Genomic DNA, 20,634 nt, shown 5'->3' with positions numbered 1-20,634 from the left:
TGCGCCAAACAGCAGTTCGGAATACCCACCCTTTTTGGAGTCCTTGGAAGGGGTGTTGGAGAGCGCTCCTCCTGGGGACTCCCTTGTTCTGCTGGGGGACTTCAATGCTCACGTGGGCAGCGACAGTGAGACCTGGAGGGGCGTGATTGGGAGGAACGGCCCCCCCGATCTGAACCCGAGCGGTGTTTTGTTATTGGACTTCTGTGCTCGTCACGGACTGTCCATAATGAACACCATGTTCAAGCATAAGGGTGTCCATATGTGCACTTGGCACCAGGACACCCTAGGCCGCAGTTCGATGATCGACTTTGTAGTCGTGTCGTCGGACTTGCGGCCGCATGTTTTGGACACTCGGGTGAAGAGAGGGGCGGAGCTGTCAACCGATCACTACCTGGTGGTGGGTTGGCTCCGCTGGTGGGGGAGGAAGCCGGCCAGGCCTGGCAGGCCCAAGCGTATAGTGAGGGTCTGCTGGGAACGTCTGGCGGAATCCCCTGTCAGGGAGAGTTTCAACTCCTACCTCCAGCAGAACTTCTCCCATATCCCGGGGGAGGCGGGGGACATTGAGTCCGAATGGGCCATGTTCCGTGCCTCCATTGTGGAGGCGGCTGACCGGAGCTGCGGCCGCAAGGTGGTCGGTGCCTGTCGCGGCGGTAATCCCCGAACCCGCTGGTGGACACCGGTGGTAAGGGATGCCGTCAAGCTGAAGAAGGAGTCTTATCGGGCCTTTCTGGCCTGTGGGACTCCAGACGCAGCTGACGGCTACCGGCAGGCCAAGCGGAATGCGGCTTTGGCGGTCGCTGAGGCAAAAACTCGGGTGTGGGAGGAGTTTGGTGAGGCCATGGAGAACGACTTCCGGACGGCTTCGAGGAGATTCTGGTCCACCATCCGGCGGCTCCGGGCGGGAAAGCGGTGCAGCATCAACACTATTTATGGTGGGGATGGTGCACTGCTGACCTCAGCTCGGGACGTTTTGGGTCGGTGGAGGGAGTACTTTGAAGACCTCCTCAATCCCACCGACACGCCTTCCAATATGGAAGCAGAGTGTGGGGACTTGGGGGTGGACTCGCCTATCTCGGGGGTGGAGGTCACTGAGGTGGTCAAAAAGCTCCTCGGTGGCCGGGGCCCGGGGGTGGACGAGATTCGCCGACGAGTTCCTGAAGGCTCTGGATGCTGCGGGGCTGTCCTGGTTGACACGCATCTGCAGCATCGCGTGGACATCGGGGGCAGTACCTCTGGACTGGCAGACCGGGGTGGTGGTCCCCCTCTTTAAGAAGGGGGACCGGAGGGTGTGCTCCAACTACAGGGGGATCACACTCCTCAGCCTCCCTGGTAAGGTCTATTCGGGGGTCTTGGAGAGGAGGGTCCACCGGATTGTTGAACCTCGGATTCAGGAGGAGCAGTGTGGTTTTCGCCCTGGCCGTGGAACAGTGGACCAGCTCTATACTCTCAGCAGGGTTCTGGAGGGTTCATGGGAGTTTGCCCGACCAGTCTACATGTGTTTTGTGGACTTGGAAAAGGCATTCGACCGTGTCCCTCGTGGGGTCCTGTGGGGAGTGCTCCGGGAGTATGGGGTACCGGGCTCCCTTTTAAGGGCGGTTCGGTCCCTGTATGACCGGTGCCAGAGTTTGGTCCGCATGGGCGGCAATAAGTCGGACTCGTTTCCGGTGAGGGTTGGACTCCGTCAGGGCTGCCCTTTGTCACCGATTCTGTTCATAGTTTTTATGGACAGAATTTCTAGGCGCAGCCAGGGCGTTGAGGGTGTCCGGTTCGGTGACCTCAGGATTAGGTCTCTGCTTTTTGCGGATGATGTGGTTCTGTTGGCCTCATCGAGCCGTGACCTTCAGCTCTCACTGGAGCAGTTCGCAGCCGAGTGCGAAGCGGCTGGGATGAGAATCAGCACCTCCAAATCCGAGACCATGGTTCTCAGCCGGAAAAGGGTAGAGTGCTCTCTCCGGGTTGGGGATGGGGTCCTCCCCCAAGTGGAGGAGTTTAAGTATCTCGGGATCTTGTTCACAAGTGGGGGAACGATGGAGCGGGAGATTGACAGGCGGATCGGTGCGGCGTCAGCAGTCATGCGGGCGCTGCATCGGTCTGTCATGGTGAAGAGAAAGCTGAGCCAAAAGGCGAAGCTCTCGATTTACCAGTCGATCTACGTTCCTACCCTCACCTATGGTCATGAGCTTTGGGTAGTGACCGAAAGAACGAGATCGCGAGTACAAGCGGCCGAAATGAGTTTCCTCCGCAGGGTGGCTGGGCTCTCCCTTAGAGATAGGGTGAGGAGCTCAGTCATTCGGGAGGGACTCAGAGTAGAGCCGCTGCTCCTCCGCATCGAGAGGAGCCAGATGAGGTGGCTCGGGCATCTGATCAGGATGCCTCCGGGACGCCTCCCTGGGGAGGTATTCCGGGCATGTCCCACTGGGAGGAGGCCCCGGGGAAGATCCAGGACACGCTGGAGAGACTATGTCTCTCGGCTGGCCTGGGAACACCTCGGGGTCCCCCCAGAAGAGCTAGACGAAGTGGCCGGGGAGAGGGAAGTCTGGGTCTCCCTGCTGAGGCTGCTGCCCCCGCGACCCGACTTCGGATTAAGCGGGAGATGATGGATGGATGGATGGATAGTTGACAGACATTAAAATATTTTACCTAACTGCCCTGTTCTATATAAGGCTGATCGTGACGTTTCTCCAGTGTGCCACATCCCCTCGGTTACCTCGAGTGTAATCCTCCTGACTACCAGCTACCTCTAGTCTTGTCTAATTGATTCTGTGTATTTAAATGCTTTCTTGTGAGTCTTTCCCCAGTCTGGTCATTAATGTCATACATTCCTAGTGCTGTGTGTTCTGGAGTGTGTTTGCCCTCAATAAATCCCTTGTTTTACCCTGACCTGTGGACTCCCGCGCCTATTCCCCTGTCCTGAAATCATGACAGAATTATCAGACTCAGGGAAAAGACACCTCGGCTCACAGAAGAGGACTACCTGCAGTTGGTGGATGAGGTGGTCTATTGGCTCTGGCAGCCTGACGTAAAGGAGGACCCAGCTGCTGGAGCCCTGCTGTCCCGGTCGCCTTCTGAAGATCCACACCTCGCGGAAGAGGCGCAGAGCAAGTTGACCCAGATGAGAAGCTAGGTCACAGGGGAAATGATCCGGCAAGCAACCTTAGAATGTGGGTTGCACCATTCCCTGCCAATCGAGCTGCTGGAATTTGTAAAAGCCCCAGTAATGGCAGTACGTCGGAGAAAAAAGCAGAGAGACCGCAGACGAGAGGATATACCGGGAGTCCTTCTGGAGTCTTCTGTGGTCTCTGCTCTTTCCCCTGTGACGAATCGGGTGGAGCCCGGTGTTTGCTCAGTCGGTGCTCAAAATCTTCATTGCTTCTTCCAAGTTGGCACCCGAAGTCTCCATCGCGCCTGTTCCCAAGGCTCGTCTCCCTGCCGTGCCTGTCCCAGCGGCACACCCCCCAGCCGTGCCTTTCCAAGAGACTCCCGTGCTCCTTCTCCCCATGGCTCCTGCCCAAGAGACTCCCATGCTCCTTCTCCCCTTCATGTCCACCCCAGAAGCGCTGACTCCCCTTTCTGATCCTATCCCAACACCCATGTCTCCTGTCTCAGTCCTGGAGGAACCCATTCAAGCCCCAGAGAACCTAGCCCTCCTGACCTCCTGGCCTCTTTCCTTGTTGGAGGAGGAGGAAGAGTTAGAGTGGGATCCTCTGGGGCCTCCCTGGGGACATCCTCTGGACAGACACCGCTGCCCCAGCTCCAACGCAGAAGACCAAGAGTCGTCTTTCCATTTCACAGAGACGAAAGAGACACCTACACCAGGTGAGGGCCCTGCCCACCCTGCCCCTATGGTCACCTGCGGCACCCCTTTCTCTGGCTTGTCGGTCACCTGTGGCCCCTCCTGTGACTGCTCGTCAGTTGCCTGCTGCTCCTCCTGCGACTGCTCGTCGGTCGCCTGTGGCCTCTCCTGCGACGGCTAGTCGGTCGCCTGCGCCTCCACTGGCTGTTGCTGCGCAGTCGCCTGCTGCAGCTCCGACTCCCTCCTCGCTTCCTCTGGCAACCCTTCTGTCTTCCTTCACACCTCCTCCAGCTGTCCCTCCTGCTCCCACCTTGCAGTCGTTTGGGGTCCCTCCTGTTCCTACCTCATGCCCGCTTAAGATCCTTCCGACTCCCCCACTCTTCACTCCCCCTGGTTCTGTTTCCCCTGTCAGCGTGCCCCCTGTGTTTGCTCCGCGTCTGTCTGTTCCGCTTCTGTTGCCTCCTGATCCCTTCTCCCCTAGTTTGTGTGCTCCCCACTGCTTTGGTTCCTCCCATGGGTTTTTCCCCTGGTTTTGTGCCCCCTGGTGGATTTGTCCCTCCTGTTGGTCTGTCCCCTGGTTGTCTTTTCCTTTTGGTTTCCTTGGTACCTGTGTTTCTGTCTTTGGTGCCCCTGTGTGTGTCTGCATTCCCCGTGGTTTGTCAGCTGGTGTCATGGTTGCTGACTATGTGCCTGTTCTGCATGTTGGTGCTGTTTCCGTTGCCCCGTCGATGTTCTTGCTCTTATTTCCCTCTAGGTGGTGTTGTCCGGTGCTTCCTTGTGAGTCTTTCCCCAGCCTGGTCATTAATGTCATATGTTCCTAGTGCTTTGTGTTTGCCCTTAAACCTCTGGAGTTGGCGGCATCATCGGCGATGCCGTGTATCTTTCTTGTGTATTTCAGGTTATAACTCGCTGAAATCTTATTGTAGAAACATGAAAAAAAAAACACTGACTAAATCCATAATCTGTCTTCTTTTCAAAATGTCAATTGTCAGAAGTATTTAAGTTTTTAAAATTAGGTTAAATTGGCAAAAATGTAAATTGTGTCGCCTTTCTTTGTTTTACCTGCATCGGGGGCATGTAGTGCCACCCTCACCTGAAGATCGATATTTGCATTATAAATAGCCGCATATCCGCGTATTCAAATCGCATTCACATGGTAATCTGATGAACAATGCAACGGTGAAACGCAATCTAGATACATCCCCATCAGCGTCAAAAAGGGTGAGGAAGGGATGTGGCCAGGTGTGAACGGCTCATGCATAGACATGAAAGTTGCCAGAAATAGTCACATGAGTTAGGTTGTTCTTATTTATTTATCCAACCATGTTGCAACTACACCATTTAGTCATCTTCATGTTGCCAAGACTTTGTTGATCATATATCTGGGATCAAAACAAAGTGCCACCATTGCTCAATATGTACTTTTATAATGTTTCTGCAGGTGTTCCAAACTGAATTTTGCAATGTCTATACTTTTATGTCAAATTACAAACTTCACATAAATCTGACATATTTACAAAGTACCCTAAGATTAAGATGAGTTTAATGTCAAAACAAATATATACAGTAAGAAATAATTTATTTGGCATGAATTGTTTATGATATTGAATGAAATGTGTGACCATGCCCCAATAAGTCCCGTGTTTTACCTTGACTTGTGGACTCCTGTGGCTTTTTCTCTGTCCAGCACCGATGACATTGTGACAGAAAGTAAGGGGATAAATAGTTTCATTGTTTGAGGTATACTTTTGTTAAAATTTTAAGTTAACATTACATATACAATAAGCTGCATCTATTAGTTGGTAGATATAACAAACATGGGTAACCACACAGATGACAACAATGACCAGACTGAGGAGGACAAGACAAGCAGACACTTATATACAAGGACCAATGAGGATCAAACCAGAGTAGGTGTGAGTAATAGACTCAGGGAGAAAACAGCATGGCCAACAGTGACCTCTGCTGGCAAAATGGGAGCATGACAGATCCTGTCCAGTCTCACACACAGCATCATTATGGCATACTGTATTTAGATTTGTTAGAGGATGTTGCCTGTAGTCAAATTTGAAAGGAATGGGTATTTCGAGATTGATTATTTTTCCACTGATGATTTGTGACTTGAGCTGTCTTAAACTGCATCAGCTGTCTTAAACTGGCAAGATCGATTTTGATGAACTGGCCCAGGCTCTTGAATGACCTACACTGCAAAATCATGCAATTCCTGTTCTTTAAGTACGGACAACACTTGGATTTTTAGCTACAGGAACCTGCAAATGCAAACTAGCTGACAGATCAGGGATATCACAGCCCATTATTCCTCAAGTTGTGGTTGGTATTAGCCAACTGTCAAGATAGTATATTAAGTTTCCCTAATGTGAATCTACAGACAAACATTACAATGCAATTTGCAGCAATGTCCAGCATTCCTAATTTTGTGGGTGCTGTTGATTGAATGCACATTGAAATAAAGGCACCATCAGAGAATGAAGCTGCTCTTGTGCAGAGAAAGCAGTTTTCATTCCATCAATGTGTGTGTATTTTGTTTAAATTACATTTTGGGGACCATGAAACTTGAAACTGTGCTTTCAATTAAACTGGCAATATCATACAATGAAGACTGTAACTGCTTAAAGAAGAGTAACACAAGCAGCTCCCTTGCTGTCCCAGGGATGCGTCAAACTCGGGACAATCAGCATGTGCAACTACAGAAAACTAGTGAAGGCATTTACAGTAAGAGTAGGTGTGATGTGATCCCTGTGCCTGGTGCATGTTAACACTTTGCCAGTGGCATTTTCAACCCGCTATATAGAGATTATATAGATTTCTTAGATAGACCAGAATGCATTACAGTAATTTATTATACTTGTGCATGTATCACTTTTTCACATTCAACGTGACAGCATACTCCGGACTTTGGTGATATTACAGAGGTGATAGAAACTGCCCTGCAGCAAACTAACTATTGAAAAGATCTGGGGTTAAGTCAAGTTTACCTGGGGCTTAACCTTTTTAAAAAAAAAATTGAAAGAAGATTGGCATCGGGACTAACATACTCTGTGCTATAGCCCCCAGTGATCAGACCTAATGATTCCAATAGGATGCTGTTTTGCAGACATTGCTGATATGGCTGTTGAAGCTAAGATCACCATTGAAAAGGACTCATAGGTTTCTAGCTTTTGTTTGCCTTTCAGATACATCGATTCTAAGTACATCAGTATATCCTTCCTGTGTACTTCATTGTCACTAACAAGCATCCCTGTTTTTCCTTTTTCAGTTGCAGAAAGTTTTGTGATATAAATGAGTTTTTGTCATCTGTACATTCAAGCAGGTAGTGGATAGACCCATGAGTATCAGAAGGTAGAGACAGATTGCTGTGTGTCATCTGCATACTGATTAAAGCTGATTGTATATTTATTTATTATACTCGAATGCGGTAGCATGTAAAGGTTAAATAATACAAGACCAAAAATTGATCCTTGCAATAGCTTGATTGATCCCTGTAATAGCTTGATGGTTTTTGACATGCTGTAGGTATCAAGTGCAGCACAATATTCACGCCCACTTAGATAGGATCTGAATCAGTCAAAGGCCATACCAGAGAGGTCGACATAAGTTTGCAACTGGTTCAACAGAATCTCCTGGTCTACCGTATCAAAGGCAGCACTGAGATCTAGAAGAACAAGAATGGGGAGGTTACCTGAGTCTGTTTAGCCATAAATCATTTATGGCTTTAAGAAGAGCCGGTTTCAGTACTACAGCATACAGTACAACTGCCCCAAAGCCTAACATGAAGCCAAACACTTCATGGAGATTATTACTGTTAAGATAATCACTTAACTGGATCGACACAACTTTCTCAATTATTCAACCAACAAACGAAAGGTTACATTGGCCTATAATTACTAAGCACAGTAACATCAAGATTACTTTTCTTCCACAAAAGTGTATTTTATTGGGAAACCAAAATGTTCCCAAATTGCCAATTATGACAAACTATAAAACCAGCCTTAGCCATAAGCAACTCACAGCCACAGTTAACATGTTTCCATGTTCAACATCTACTTGTGAAATTAGATTTTATCTGTATCAATCAACATATTCCGAACCATAAATGATGTTGAATACATGTACTGTTTCAGCGCTAAAATTGACCAAAAATAAGAAAGTATTTTTGGACGTGGCCCCCTGGAAGGCGGGGCCTGTAGTGGCTACACCGGTTGCACCAGCTAAACGACGGCTCTGTATAAAGAACACAGAAGCTAAACAAGATCTTTATCAGTGTATGACCGTATGCCCTGTGCTTCCTGGGACAGGCATCAGGCTAATGGTGACCCTGTACTGGATGAGATGTTATAGAAGATACACTGATGAATCTGCAGTAATATGCAGCAATAAGCAGTATGAACTCTGCAAAATCCCAATTCATCTTAGTCACCCAAAATTATAAGATCCACCCCTCCATCTTCCTTAACTGCTTATCCAGTACAGGGTCATAGTGATTTATAATGTATTTCTGCTGTATTGTGTCTTTCTTTTTCGTAGAGAAGTTGTTGAGGTTGCCAGGAGGAAATCTATACTGTACCAGAGGCACATGTGCAAATTTTAATGACGTTAGTGAATTTGCTTTTGTTTAGAGAAACATCACCCTGTGTGACATGACAGGTTTCAAAGTCACTGTCCGATAAAAGCATCTGCTAAACAGACAAATAGCAACAAGAAGAAGAACAGAAAACCCACACAATAATAATCATATTGATAACCTTACCAATGACAAGTGAATAAAATAACGCCTGTAGTCATGGAAACACGTAGGAGGAATGTGGGTGTGGCCAGGAGTGTCACCACACTCATAAATACCAGAGACTTTCCGACCCCGAAGAATCTGCGAGGACACACTCTGCTAGCAGGCTGTAAGTACACCGTCTCTGCCGACTCACTGTGTATCTACCCAGAGCTCAGTGTGCTGCTGACTTTAAAGGAGAAACTGGCTTCTTTAACAATCATTTCTAATGTGGGCTGATTTGCATCACTGTGTACCTGGCTTGGCTGTTATCCATCCATCCATCCATCATCTTCCGCTTAATCCGGGGTCGGGTCGCGGGGGCAGCAGTCTCAGCAGGGAGACCCAGACTTCCCTCTCCCCGGCCACTTCATCCAGCTCCTCTGGGGGGATCCCAAGGCGTTCCCAGGCCAGCCGAGAGACATAGTCTCTCCAGCATGTCCTGGGTCTTCCCCGGGGTCGATAGGATAAAAAGGCTCGATAGGACTCCTTCTTCAGCTTGACGGCATCCTTTACCACCGGTGTCCACCAGCGGGTTCGAGGATTGCCGCTGCGACAGGCACCGACCACCTTACAGCCGCAGCTCCGGTCAGCCGCCTGCACAATAGAGGCACGGAACATGGCCCATTCGGACTCAATGTCCCCCGCCTCCCCCGGGATATGGGAGAAGTTCTGCCGGAGGTAGGAGTTGAAACCACCAGGTAGTAATCGGTTGACAGCTCCGCCCCTCTCTTCACCCGAGTGTCCAAGACATGCGGCCGCAAGTCCGACGACACGACTACAAAGTCGATCATCGAACTGCGGCCTAGAGTGTCCTGGTGCCACGTGCACATATGGACACCCTTATGCTTGAACATGGTGTTCATTATGGACAATCCGTGACGAGCACAGAAGTCCAATAACAAAACACTGCTCAGGTTCAGATCGGGGGGGCCGTTCCTCCCAATCACGCCCCTCCAGGTCTCACTGTCATTGCCCACGTGAGCATTGAAGTCCCCCAGCAGAACAGGCTGGGTGTACAGGCACCCACCCTGGGGGCAATAAGTATGCCCACGCCCGCTCGGCACCTCTCCCCGTGGGCAACTCCAGAGTGGAAAAGGGTCCAACCCCCCTCAAGGAGACTGGTTCCAGAGCCCAAGCTGTGCGTCGAGGTGAGTCCGATTATATCTAGCCGGAACTTCACAACCTCGCGCACCAGCTCAGGCTCCTTCCCCATCAGAGAGGTGACATTCCATGTCCCTAGAGCTAGCTTCTGCAGCCGAGGATCGGACCGCCAAGGTCCCTGCCTTTGGCAGCCGCCCAGATCACATCGCACCCAACCCCTATGGCCCCTCCCATGGGTGGTGAGCCCATTGGAGGGGGGACCCACGTGCCTTGTTCGGGCTGCGCCCGACCAGGCCCCATGGGTGTAGGCCTGGCCACCAGGCGCTCGCCATCGAGCCCCACCCCCAGGCCTTGCTCCAGGGGGGGGCCCCGGTGACCCGCGTCCGAGCAAGGGAAATTGTGGGTCCAAAATCTTCTTCTTCATACGTGTCTTCTGAGCCGCCGCACTTCGTCTGGTCCCCCAGGTTGTTATGTCTCACTCAATGTACATTGAGTACAGTGTAGTGTTTAAAGATTGCTTTTCTGTGGTCACGTTGACTGAAACTACTTTCTAGTCTTTGACAGATTTGTTTCACAAAAATAAATTCAGATTTATTGTATTTTGCTGGGGGTGGCATGGTGATGTAGTGGTTAGCACTGTTGTCTCACACCTCTGGGACCCGGGTTCGAGTCTCCACCTGGGTCACATGTGTGTGGAGTTTGCATGTTCTCCCCATGTCGTCATGGGGTTTCCTCCGGGTATTCCGGTTTCCCCCCACAGTCCAAAAACATGCTGAGGCTAACTGGAGTTGTTAAATTGCCCATAGGTGTGCATGTGTGCATGGGCTGGCCCCCCATCCTGGGTTGTTCCCTGCCTCATGCCCATTGCTTCCGGGATAGGCTCCAGACCCCCCTCGACCCAATTGGATAAGCGGTTTGGAAAATGGATGGATGGATGGATGCATTTTGCTGTCTACAGACAGTGCAGTGGTTTCAATTCTGAGTCTAAGCTGACAATAATATTTGTAGAAGTTGTGAACAGGCCAAACTGGTCTGTGTTCTATATTGACCACAAAGGGGCACCACTCACAAGCTACATTTTAGAATGGGACGTGTTTGACTTCAATTGGCAGTGTTGAAACAGAAACTCCAGCTATTCCCTTCACACACAAGATTCTTTGCTGAGAACTGATAATATATTCTCCTTTTTGACTCCTTTCTGATTCTCTGCTGCTGGTTACTACTGGTTATGTCACGATCACCGGTGAACAGAGCGAAATCAGGGCAAAACGAAGGGTTTATTATGGGAACTGGGATCAGGGAACACCAGACGGGAATGACCAACACCATACCACAATGACGGACAAGGGAGACAAGCAAGACTAGGACTTAAATAGGACAAGACTGATCAAAGTAATCGGACACAGCTGGAGACGATCAGGGAGGCACACATGGGTAATCAAGGGGCGTGGCACACACGAGGAGCGTACGAGCCGGGCATCACAGGTTACAGGACAGAGACCAATTTCTGATACATTTTCATGATTAGGAGAAAGACACATACAAAGGATTAAAAGGGAGGTAGCAGGTAAGAAGGAAAAGGGAGTGGCTAGGGTTAGCAGTGGCTACTATCTGTCACTCACTGCTGCCATCCTATTGTGTGCTGTCAGAGAAGCCCGTCATGTTTGCAAGGTAATGACTGCTCTCTCTCTCCCCCTTTTCAGCTTTCACATTTCAACATGTCTGGTTACAATCAAGGTAATTCTTAATTGCTGTCAGTCATTGTAGTGTTTTTTCTTCCTTAGAAGAAAATTAGCCTCTTTGCCACTCACCTTGTTTTGCAATCCTGCAGGTGGCTATCCAGGTGGCCCACCAGGTGGCTATCCAGGTGGCTATCCAGGTGGCCCACCAGGTGGCTATCCAGGTGGCCCACCAGGTGGCTATCCAGGTGGTCCACCAGGTGGCTATCCAGGTGCCCCACCAGGCAGCTATCTGGCACCCGGATCCTACCCTCCGCCTGGTTCCGGGCTTCAACCTGGGACCTATCCTCCACCTGGACCAGGGGGGTATCCCCCAGGGACCATCCAACCACCAGGTCACCCTCATTACCCAAACCAACCGGGTGGTGTTCCAGCCTGTGGCCCACCTGCTCAAGGGGAACACAAGCACCATCATGGTCTTCGGGACTTTTTTGGTCTCGGTCACCATCACGATCATGGTTGCGATCAGTCTCAATGTCATGAGCACCATCACGATCATGGTCACCATCACCATGGTCATAAGAAACATGGCAAGGTACATCGGGAATTCGACCGTACAGGGATTAAAATGCACCAGCAGTAGCCCTGGCAGTGTGTGATGTGTCATGTGATGTGTTTTTCTGTAGCATTCCGGAAGTGGCAGCGACTCAGACTAGACCGTAAGAGGAACTCAAGAGGACAGATGAGGCTGCTTAACTCAGGGATCATCCACGGAAAATCTTCTGCTTTTAATATTTCTAACACTTCCTCTTTGATTTATTACAAAGCCTCTTAATGAATCTAGAAATTAATTTTACCGTTCTGTCTTTTGTCACTTACAAGCAACTATGTTACTGCACTGGTTGTCAAACTGGTGTCAGGCTGATCCACTGAATGTCTTACCTATAGTGATTTATGGGGCTGCTATCATATTGTGATCAGGGCATTGCAGTTATTAACAGCTAAACATCATTTAATGCTGATCAGGGGTTCAGCTGTGAAGATAAAAATAAAAATGTTATACCAACTTTATTTGATTAATGTGTCTTCCTCAAACAAAAGCTGTACTGGTGATTATTATTTTTTTCATTCTGAGAGAATAAAGAGTATTTGAAAAAAATTAAACTGAATCCAGAGACATTTTAATCAAATATTTAAAGCAAGAAATAAAACTTTAATTTCTTTCATGATTCTTGACCAGTGCATTTTTCTATTATTATTTTGTATTACATTTTGTCTTTATAAAGATGGAACAATTAATATGTTCAGAAGCATTATATATCAGTTAACATACTGATATTGCCGGCCAATATTTAAACTTTATAAATGTTCAAAATTAGCAGCACCAGCACAACTAGTGAGATAAGCCTAATGCATATGACTACATGTCAGGGTCAGCACCTGTCCATCCCTGCCCTTTGTGTCTCCTCCCCATTTAGCTAGCAGATGTCACTGTCCATCCTGTCCACTTCCCTGTCTCTTGTCTTTCAGCCCCAGTGTGTTGCCTATGCCCCAAACTGCTGCATAGCTTAGGGGGTTGAGTGTGTAGTTCTGAAACTGTTAACTCTCTAGGTGTGGGCTCAATGATGGCTTCAGACCAGTGTCATCTGTTTATTTTTACTTATTCATTTTGTTCCCCAGTGTTTCTTGGTTTCTTGTCTGTTTTTCAGGAAGCTTAGCCGAGCAGCGGTGTGATGCTGTGGACCAGGCTCAGGAAGCTTAGCCGAGCAGCGGTGTGATGCTGTGGACCAGGCTCAGGAAGCTTAGCCGAGCAGCGGTGTGATGCTGTGGACCAGCCTCAGGAAGCTTAGCCGAGCAGCGGTATGATGCTTTGGCCCAGGCTCAGGAAGCTTAGCCGAGTAGCAGTGTGATGCTGTGGACCAGGCTCAGGAAGCTTAGGCGAGCAGTGGTGTAATACTGTGGGCCAGGCTCAGGAAGCTTAGGCGAGCAGTGGTGTAATACTGTGGGCCAGGCTCCGGAAGCTTAGGTGAGCAGCGGTGTGATGCTGTGGGCCAGGCTCAGGAAGCTTAGGCGAGCAGCGGTGTGATGCTGTGGGCCAGGCTCAGGAAGCTTAGGCGAGCAGTGGTGTAATACTGTGGGCCAGGCTCAGGAAGCTTAGGTGAGCAGCGGTGTGATGCTGTGGGCCAGGCTCAGGAAGCTTAGGCAAGCAGCGGTGTGATGCTGTGGACCAGGCTCAGGAAACTTAGCCGAGTAGTAGTGTGATGCTGTGGGCCAGGCTCAGGAAGCTTAGGCGAGCAGCGGTATGATGCTGTGGACCAGGCTCAGGAAGCTTAGGCAAGCAACAGTCATCCTGGCTGGTTATGATTTCAAATGCTGGTTATAGATTTATAAGTTTGCTGGGAAATTACAGAAAATGGTAGTACTGCTTGAAGGACTTGACTGAATGAATTAATGCCAAGGAACAGTGACATTTGTGAGATGATCCTTGTCAGTGTGAGAAAGAAAAAGACAACAAAGATACAAATACAGAAATAGGATGAAAGAACACATAATAAACAAAATATAAACAGAATAAACAGAAAACAAAATATAAATAAGTAAACAGAATATACAATTGAATATAAGCATAAAAATGCAAAACAAATGTAAATAAATAGAAAAATGACACCAGTAGATGTTTGAACAACTGTTGTGTATTCCATTCCCTGTGATTCAGTTTCACAATAGATATAAAAAATATTGCACATTTCAGCAGTGTAATTAAGAAAATATCACACCTGCTAATAGGCTTCATGAACCAACCGCTGTACCCCGTGACCCCATCAGAGGGCGCTCCTGCTTTGCTATGGACATGCTTTGAGCCCTTTTTGAACAGAAAGCACCATCTGGTGGGAAAATACAGCAAACAGCTCGCAAAGTGCTGCTATGGTCATCACCACAATAATAGGTGAGGTCATAAACATGTGAGCATGAAGGGCAGAGTCTTCAAGGTTGGGCTGAACCGATTTATGTAATGGCTCTAGGATAAAAACTGTTTTTGAGTCTGTTCTTGATTTGATGGCCCTGTAGTGCCTTCCAGAGGGCAACAGTTCAAACGGATGATGCCCTGGGTGAGACGAGTCTCTAAGAATGTTGGTAGCTCTGCTGAGACAGTGAAAGCTGTAAATGTCCTCAAGGGAAGGATGTGACCAGTGATTTTCACATACAGCATTGTGCTGCATTCAGCATTCAGATCTATTAAACCATCATGATACATGCTAACACACAGATACAGAAATTACTGCTTGTTTTAGTGTCTAGGTTTATTAAGATTTATTTGAATCAACTTGTTAACTTTAGTGCATGAACTATTAAAATTTTGTGAATATTAATATGCATATTAAATTATTAATATTATTTGTACGATTTAGTTTGATGGAAAGTTATTTCTTATAATTGAATTGTATAAGTAAAAAAAATTGTTCATCAGCTGTCTCCTGTTACTGTCATTAGTGTAATGTATTTAGTCCGCGTTAGGAATGTTTTCCCCAGTCCGGTCATGGAAGTCCATATGTCTGTCGTTCTGCTTTGTGCGTTACAATCAAGGTAATTGCTGTCAGTCATTGTAGTGTTTTTTTCTTCCTTATATTCTTCAACATATTATTGGATTGGAGGCCTACAGAGAACAGAAGACCCGAATGTGGGAGACTGGAGGGTTTATTGAGATTCACAAGGAACCCAAAGTGCAATCGGCAAGCAGCGTTACAGGTTCAGAGAAGTCGAAAGCAAGGAGGGTCAATTCCATGAGAATACATTGGACGAGGGTTGACAACATGGGGCAGATGGCGTGACATATACTGTATGACAACATACCCCAGATTTTGGCAGCATGCTGTGCATTAAATGATGTTTAGCTGTTAATAACAGCAATGTCCTGGTCAAAAATATGATAGCAGCCCCATAAATTTATTATTTGATAGGATGCTGTTTTGCAGATATTGCTGTTGAAGCTAAGGTCCCCAATGAAAAGGACTCGTAGGGATCTATCTTGTTGTTTAGCCTTCAGATACTTTGATTCTAAGTACACCAGTATAGCCTTCCTGTGTACTTCATTGTCACTAACAAGCATCTCTGTTTTTCATTTTTCAGTTGCAGAAAGTTTTGTGATATAAATGAGTTTTTGTCATCTGTGCATTCAAGTAGGTAGTGGATAGACCCATGAGCATCAGAAGGTAGAGACAGATTGCTGTGTGTCATCTACATACTGATTAAAGCTGATTGTATGTTTATTTATTATACTCGAATGCGGTAGCATGTAAAGGTTAAATAATACAAGACCAAAAATTGATCCTTGCAATAGCTTGATTGATCCCTGTAATAGCTTGATGGTTTTTGACATACTGTAGGTATCAAGTGCAGCACAATATTCACGCCCACTTAGATAGGATCTGAATCAGTCAAAGGCCATACCAGAGAGGTCGACATAAGTTTGCAACTGGTTCAACAGAATCTCCTGGTCTACCGTATCAAAGGCAGCACTGAGATCTAGAAGAACAAGAATGGGGAGGTTACCTGAGTCTGTTTAGCCATAAATCATTTATGGCTTTAAGAAGAGCCGGTTTCAGTACTACAGCATACAGTACAACTGCCCCAAAGCCTAATATGAAGCCAAACACTTCATGGAGATTATTACTGTTAAGATAATCACTTAACTGGATGGACACAACTTTCTCAATTATTCAACCAACAAACGAAAGGTTAGATTGGCCTATAATTACTAAGCAAAGTAAGATCAAGATTACTTTTCTTCAACAAAAATGTTTTTTTTTTTTTGCGAAACCAAAATGTTCCCAAATTGCCAAATATGACAAACTATAAAACCAGCCTTAGTCATAAGTAACTCACAGCCACAGTTAACATGTTTCCATGTTCAACATCTACTTGTGAATTTAGGTTTTATCCATGTCAATAAATGTATTCATTCAATTGTGTGCACTGAATAAAAACTGATGACAAATACGTGTGCTGTTACAGCCCTAAAAAATGTAATAACCTATCATTATTAGGCTTATCATTATCTAGACAAGTATCCTTTTTGGGCGGGGTCCCCTGGAAGGCGGGGTCCCCTGGAAGGCGGGGCCTGCTGTGGCCACACCGGTTGCACTGCCTAAATGACAACTCTGTACAAAGAACACAGAAGCTAAACAAGATCTTTATTCATAACTCTATGTATTAAATTACCATATAATGTTTGTTTGATCAAACAGAGCAGAACTTCTTTTGTCATATCCTCCAATGGCATAATACTACCCCCCCCCCCCACCTCCCCATATGTGGAGTGTTGAATGCTCTCCTCCTGTTGTTTTCTCCCCATACTCCCATTTCTTCCTGCAGTTTAAAAACATGAGGTTAAAGGAACTGCTGTCTATATAGCCCACAGTGTATGACCGTATGCCCTGTGCTTCCTGGGACAGGCATCAGGCTAATGGTGACCCTGTACTGGATGAGATGTTATAGAAGATACACTGATGAATCTGCAGAAATATGCTGCAATAAGCAGTACGAACTCCGCAAAATCCAAATTCATCTCAGTCACGCAAAACTATAAGATCCACCCCTCCATCTTCCTTAACCGCTTATCCAGTACAGGGTCATAGTGATTTATAATGAATTTCTGCTGTATTGTGTCTTTCTTTTTCATAGAGAAGTTGTTGAGGTTGCCAGGAGGAGATCTATACTGTACCAGAGGCACATGTGCAAATTTTAATGACGTTAGTCAATTTGCTTTTGTTTAGAGAAACATCACCCTGTGTGACATGACAGGTTTCAAAGTCACTGTCCGATAAAAGCATCTGCTAAACAGACAAATAGCAACAAGAAGAAGAACAGAAAACCCGCACAATAATAATCATATTGATAACCTTACCAATAGTTAATGAGGAGGTGGTATGTTGCTCAGTGGGATAAGTCTCTGTGACTTATGATCAGATTGCCGGTTTGAGCCCCAACCTCAGCAAAATAGTTACATGTCTGTGGGTCCTTGAGCAAGACCTTTTCCCCCCAGCTCCAGGCAGCCCTGCAGTTTGACCCCCAAGCTCTAGAGAGCAAGATGGGGTTGGTGAGAAGAAGCATTCCAATGTACTTGTGCAAATGGCAAAAAAACATCCATCCATCCATCATCTTCCGCTTATCCGGGGTCGGGTCGCAGGGGCAGCAGTCTCAGCAGGGAAGCCTAGACTTCCCTCTCCCCGGCCACTTCATCCAGCTCCTCTGGGGGGATCCCGAGGCGCTCCCAGGCCAGCCGGGAGACATAGTCTCTCCAGCGTGTCCTAGGTCTTCCCCGGGGTCTCCTCCCAGTGGGACATGCCCAGAATACCTCCCCAGGGAGCCGTCCCGGAGGCATCCTAATCAGATGCCCGAGCCACCTCATCTGGCTCCTCTCGATGCGGAGGAGCAGCTGAGTCCCTCCCGAATGACTGAACTCCTCACCCTATCTCTAAGGGAGAGCCCAGCCACCCTGCAGAGGAAACTCATTTTGGCCGCTTGCACCCGCGATCTCGTTCTTTCGGTCACTACCCATAGCTCATGACCATAGGTGAGGGTAGGAACGTAGATCGACTGGTAAATCGAGAGCTTTGCCTTTTGGCTCAGCTCTCTCTTCACCATGACAGACCGATGCAGCGCCCGCATGACTGCTGACGCCACACCGATCCGCCTGTCGACCTCCCGCTCCATCGTTCCCCCACTCGTGAACAAGATCCCGAGATACTTAAACTCCTCCACTTGGGGGAGGACCCCATCCCCAACCCGGAGAGAGCATACTACCCTTTTCCGGCTGAGAAGCATGGTCTTGGATTTGGAGGTGCTGATTCTCATCCCAGCCGCTTCACACTCGGCTGCGAACTGCTCCAGTGAGAGCTGAAGGTCACGGTCCGATGAGGCCAACAGAACCACATCATCTGCAAAAAGCTTAGACCTAATCCTGAGGTCACCGAACCGGACACCCTCAACGCCCTGGCTGCGCCTAGAAATTCTGTCCATTAAAGCTATGAACAGAATCGGTGACAAAGGACAGCCCTGACGGAGTCCAACCCTCACCGGAAACAAGTCCGACTTATTGCCGCCCATGTGGCCCAAACTCTGGCACTGGTTATACAGGGACCGAACCGCCCTTAAAAGGAAGCCCGGTACCCCATACTCCCGGAGCACTCCCAACAGGACTCCCCGAGGGACACGGTCGAATGCCCTCTCCAAGTCCACAAAACACTTGTAGACTGGTCGGGCAAACTCCCATGAACCCTCCAAAACCCTGCTGAGAGTATAGAGCTGGTCCACTGTTCCATGGCCAGGGCGAAAACCACACTGCTCCTCCTGAATCCGAGGTTCAACAATCCGGTGGACCCTCCTCTCCAAGACCCCCGAATAGACCTTACCAGGGAGGCTGAGGAGTGTGATCCCCCTGTAGTTGGAGCACACCCTCCGGTCCCCTTTCTTAAAGAGGGGGACCACCACCCCGGTCTGCCAGTCCAGAGGCACTGCCCCCGATGTCCACGCGATGCAGCAGATGCGTGTCAGCCAGGACAGCCCCACAGCATCCAGAGCCTTGAGGAACTCCGGGCGAATCTCATCCACCCCCGGGGCCCGGCCACCGAGGAGCTTTTTGACCACCTCAGTGACCTCCGCCCCAGAAATAGGCGAGTCCACCCACAAGTCCCCACACTCTGCTTCCATATCGGAAGGCGTGTCGGTGGGATTGAGGAGGTCTTCGAAGTATTCCTTCCACCGACCCAAAACGTCCCGAGTTGAGGTCAGCAGCACACCATCCCCACCATAAATAGTGTTGATGCTGCACCGCTTTCCCGCCCTGAGCCGCCGGATGGTGGAACAGAATCTCCTCGAAGCCGTCCGGAAGTCGTTCTCCATGGCCTCACCAAATTCCTCCCACACCCGAGTTTTTGCCTCAGCAACCGCCAAAGCTTCCTCCCCCACCAGCGGAGCCAACCCACCACCAGGTAGTAATCGGTTGACAGCTCCGCCCCTCTCTTCACCCGAGTGTCCAAGACATGCGGCCGCAAGTCCGACGACACGACTACAAAGTCGATCATCGAACTGCGGCCTAGAGTGTCCTGGTGCCACGTGCACATATGGACACCCTTATGCTTGAACATGGTCTTCATTATGGACAATCCGTGACGAGCACAGAAGTCCAATAACAAAACACCGCTTGGGTTCAGATCGGGGGTGCCGTTCCTCCCAATCACACCCCTCCAGGTCTCACTGTCATTGCCCACGTGAGCATTGAAGTCCCCCAGCAGAACAAGAGAGTTCCCAGGAGGAGCGCTCTCCAACACCTCTTCCAAGGACTCCAAAAAGGGTGGGTATTCTGAACTGCTGTTTGGCGCATGACCGCAAAAAACAGTCAGAACCCGTCCCCCCACCCGAAGGCGAAGGGAGGCTACCCTCTCGTCCACTGTGGTAAACCCCAATGTACAGGCACCCAGCCTGGGGGCAATAAGTATGCCCACGCCCACTCGGCGCCTCTCCCCGCGGGCAACTCCAGAGTGGAAAAGGGTCCAACCCCCCTCAAGGAGACTGGTTCCAGAGCCCAAGCCGTGCGTCGAGGTGAGTCCGACTATATCTAGCCGGAACTTCACAACCTCGCGCACCAGCTCAGGCTCCTTCCCCATCAGAGAGGTGACATGTCCCTAGAGCTAGCTTCTGTAGCCGAGGATCGGACCGCCAAGGTCCCTGCCTTTGGCCGCCGTCCAGATCACATCGCACCCGACCCCTATGGCCCCTCCCATGGGTGGTGAGCCCATTGGAGGGGGGACCCACATGCCTTGTTCGGCAAAAACATGCGCTGTTAAAAAGAAAAATAATGCCTGTAGCCATGGAAACACAGAATGTTGCATGGCAACACCTCCCCTCACTCAGGAGTACCAGGAGTATTGTGGGAGTGGCCAGAAGTGGCGCCACGCTCATAAATGCCAGGCAGCTGCAGATTCCCTGAGGAATCTGCGGGGAGCGCTGTAAACACACTCTGCTAGCAGGCTGTAAGTACACCATCTCTGCTGACTCACTGTGTATCTACCCAGAGCTCAGTGTGCTGCTGACTTTAAATCATCAGGACAAACAAAAGGGATTTATTAAACTTACAGGAACAGCAACAAGAAATGATCTCAGGGGATCAAAAACCAGGGGGGAGAGAGGAAGACAGGGCACAATGTTAATGACGGAACTGGGTAACACAACACTTAAATACATGACTGATGAGTGAGCAGACAAGGGGCAGCTAC

General features: G+C 48.7%; 1 protein-coding gene across 4 annotated transcripts in view; it reads left to right on the top strand.

Annotated features, from left to right (window-relative positions):
* The window catches only part of LOC125709628 (galectin-3-like), a 62,505-nt gene that overhangs the window by 31,916 nt on the left and 9,955 nt on the right, over positions 1–20,634 (top strand). The window contains exons 1-4 of one of the 4 annotated variants that reach the window (XM_048978263.1): positions 8,634–8,706; positions 11,384–11,417; positions 11,512–11,954; positions 12,046–12,523. The exons of 1 other annotated variant lie outside the window; for it this stretch is intronic. In XM_048978263.1, coding sequence (XP_048834220.1) covers positions 11,399–11,417; positions 11,512–11,954; positions 12,046–12,075 — 492 coding nt within the window. In that variant the 5' untranslated portion in view covers positions 8,634–8,706; positions 11,384–11,398 and the 3' untranslated portion in view covers positions 12,076–12,523. Of the gene's footprint in view, positions 1–8,633; positions 8,707–11,383; positions 11,418–11,511; positions 11,955–12,045; positions 12,524–20,341; positions 20,392–20,634 lie in introns of those variants that run through there. 2 more of the 4 variants (XM_048978267.1, XM_048978268.1) reach the window with 2 other exon arrangements.

Source organism: Brienomyrus brachyistius, chromosome 16, assembly GCF_023856365.1.
Source record: "Brienomyrus brachyistius isolate T26 chromosome 16, BBRACH_0.4, whole genome shotgun sequence".
Taxonomy (NCBI): Eukaryota; Metazoa; Chordata; class Actinopteri; order Osteoglossiformes; family Mormyridae; genus Brienomyrus; species Brienomyrus brachyistius.
Note: the sequence above shows the minus strand (reverse complement) of the source record. Positions and strands in the feature narration are given on the sequence as shown.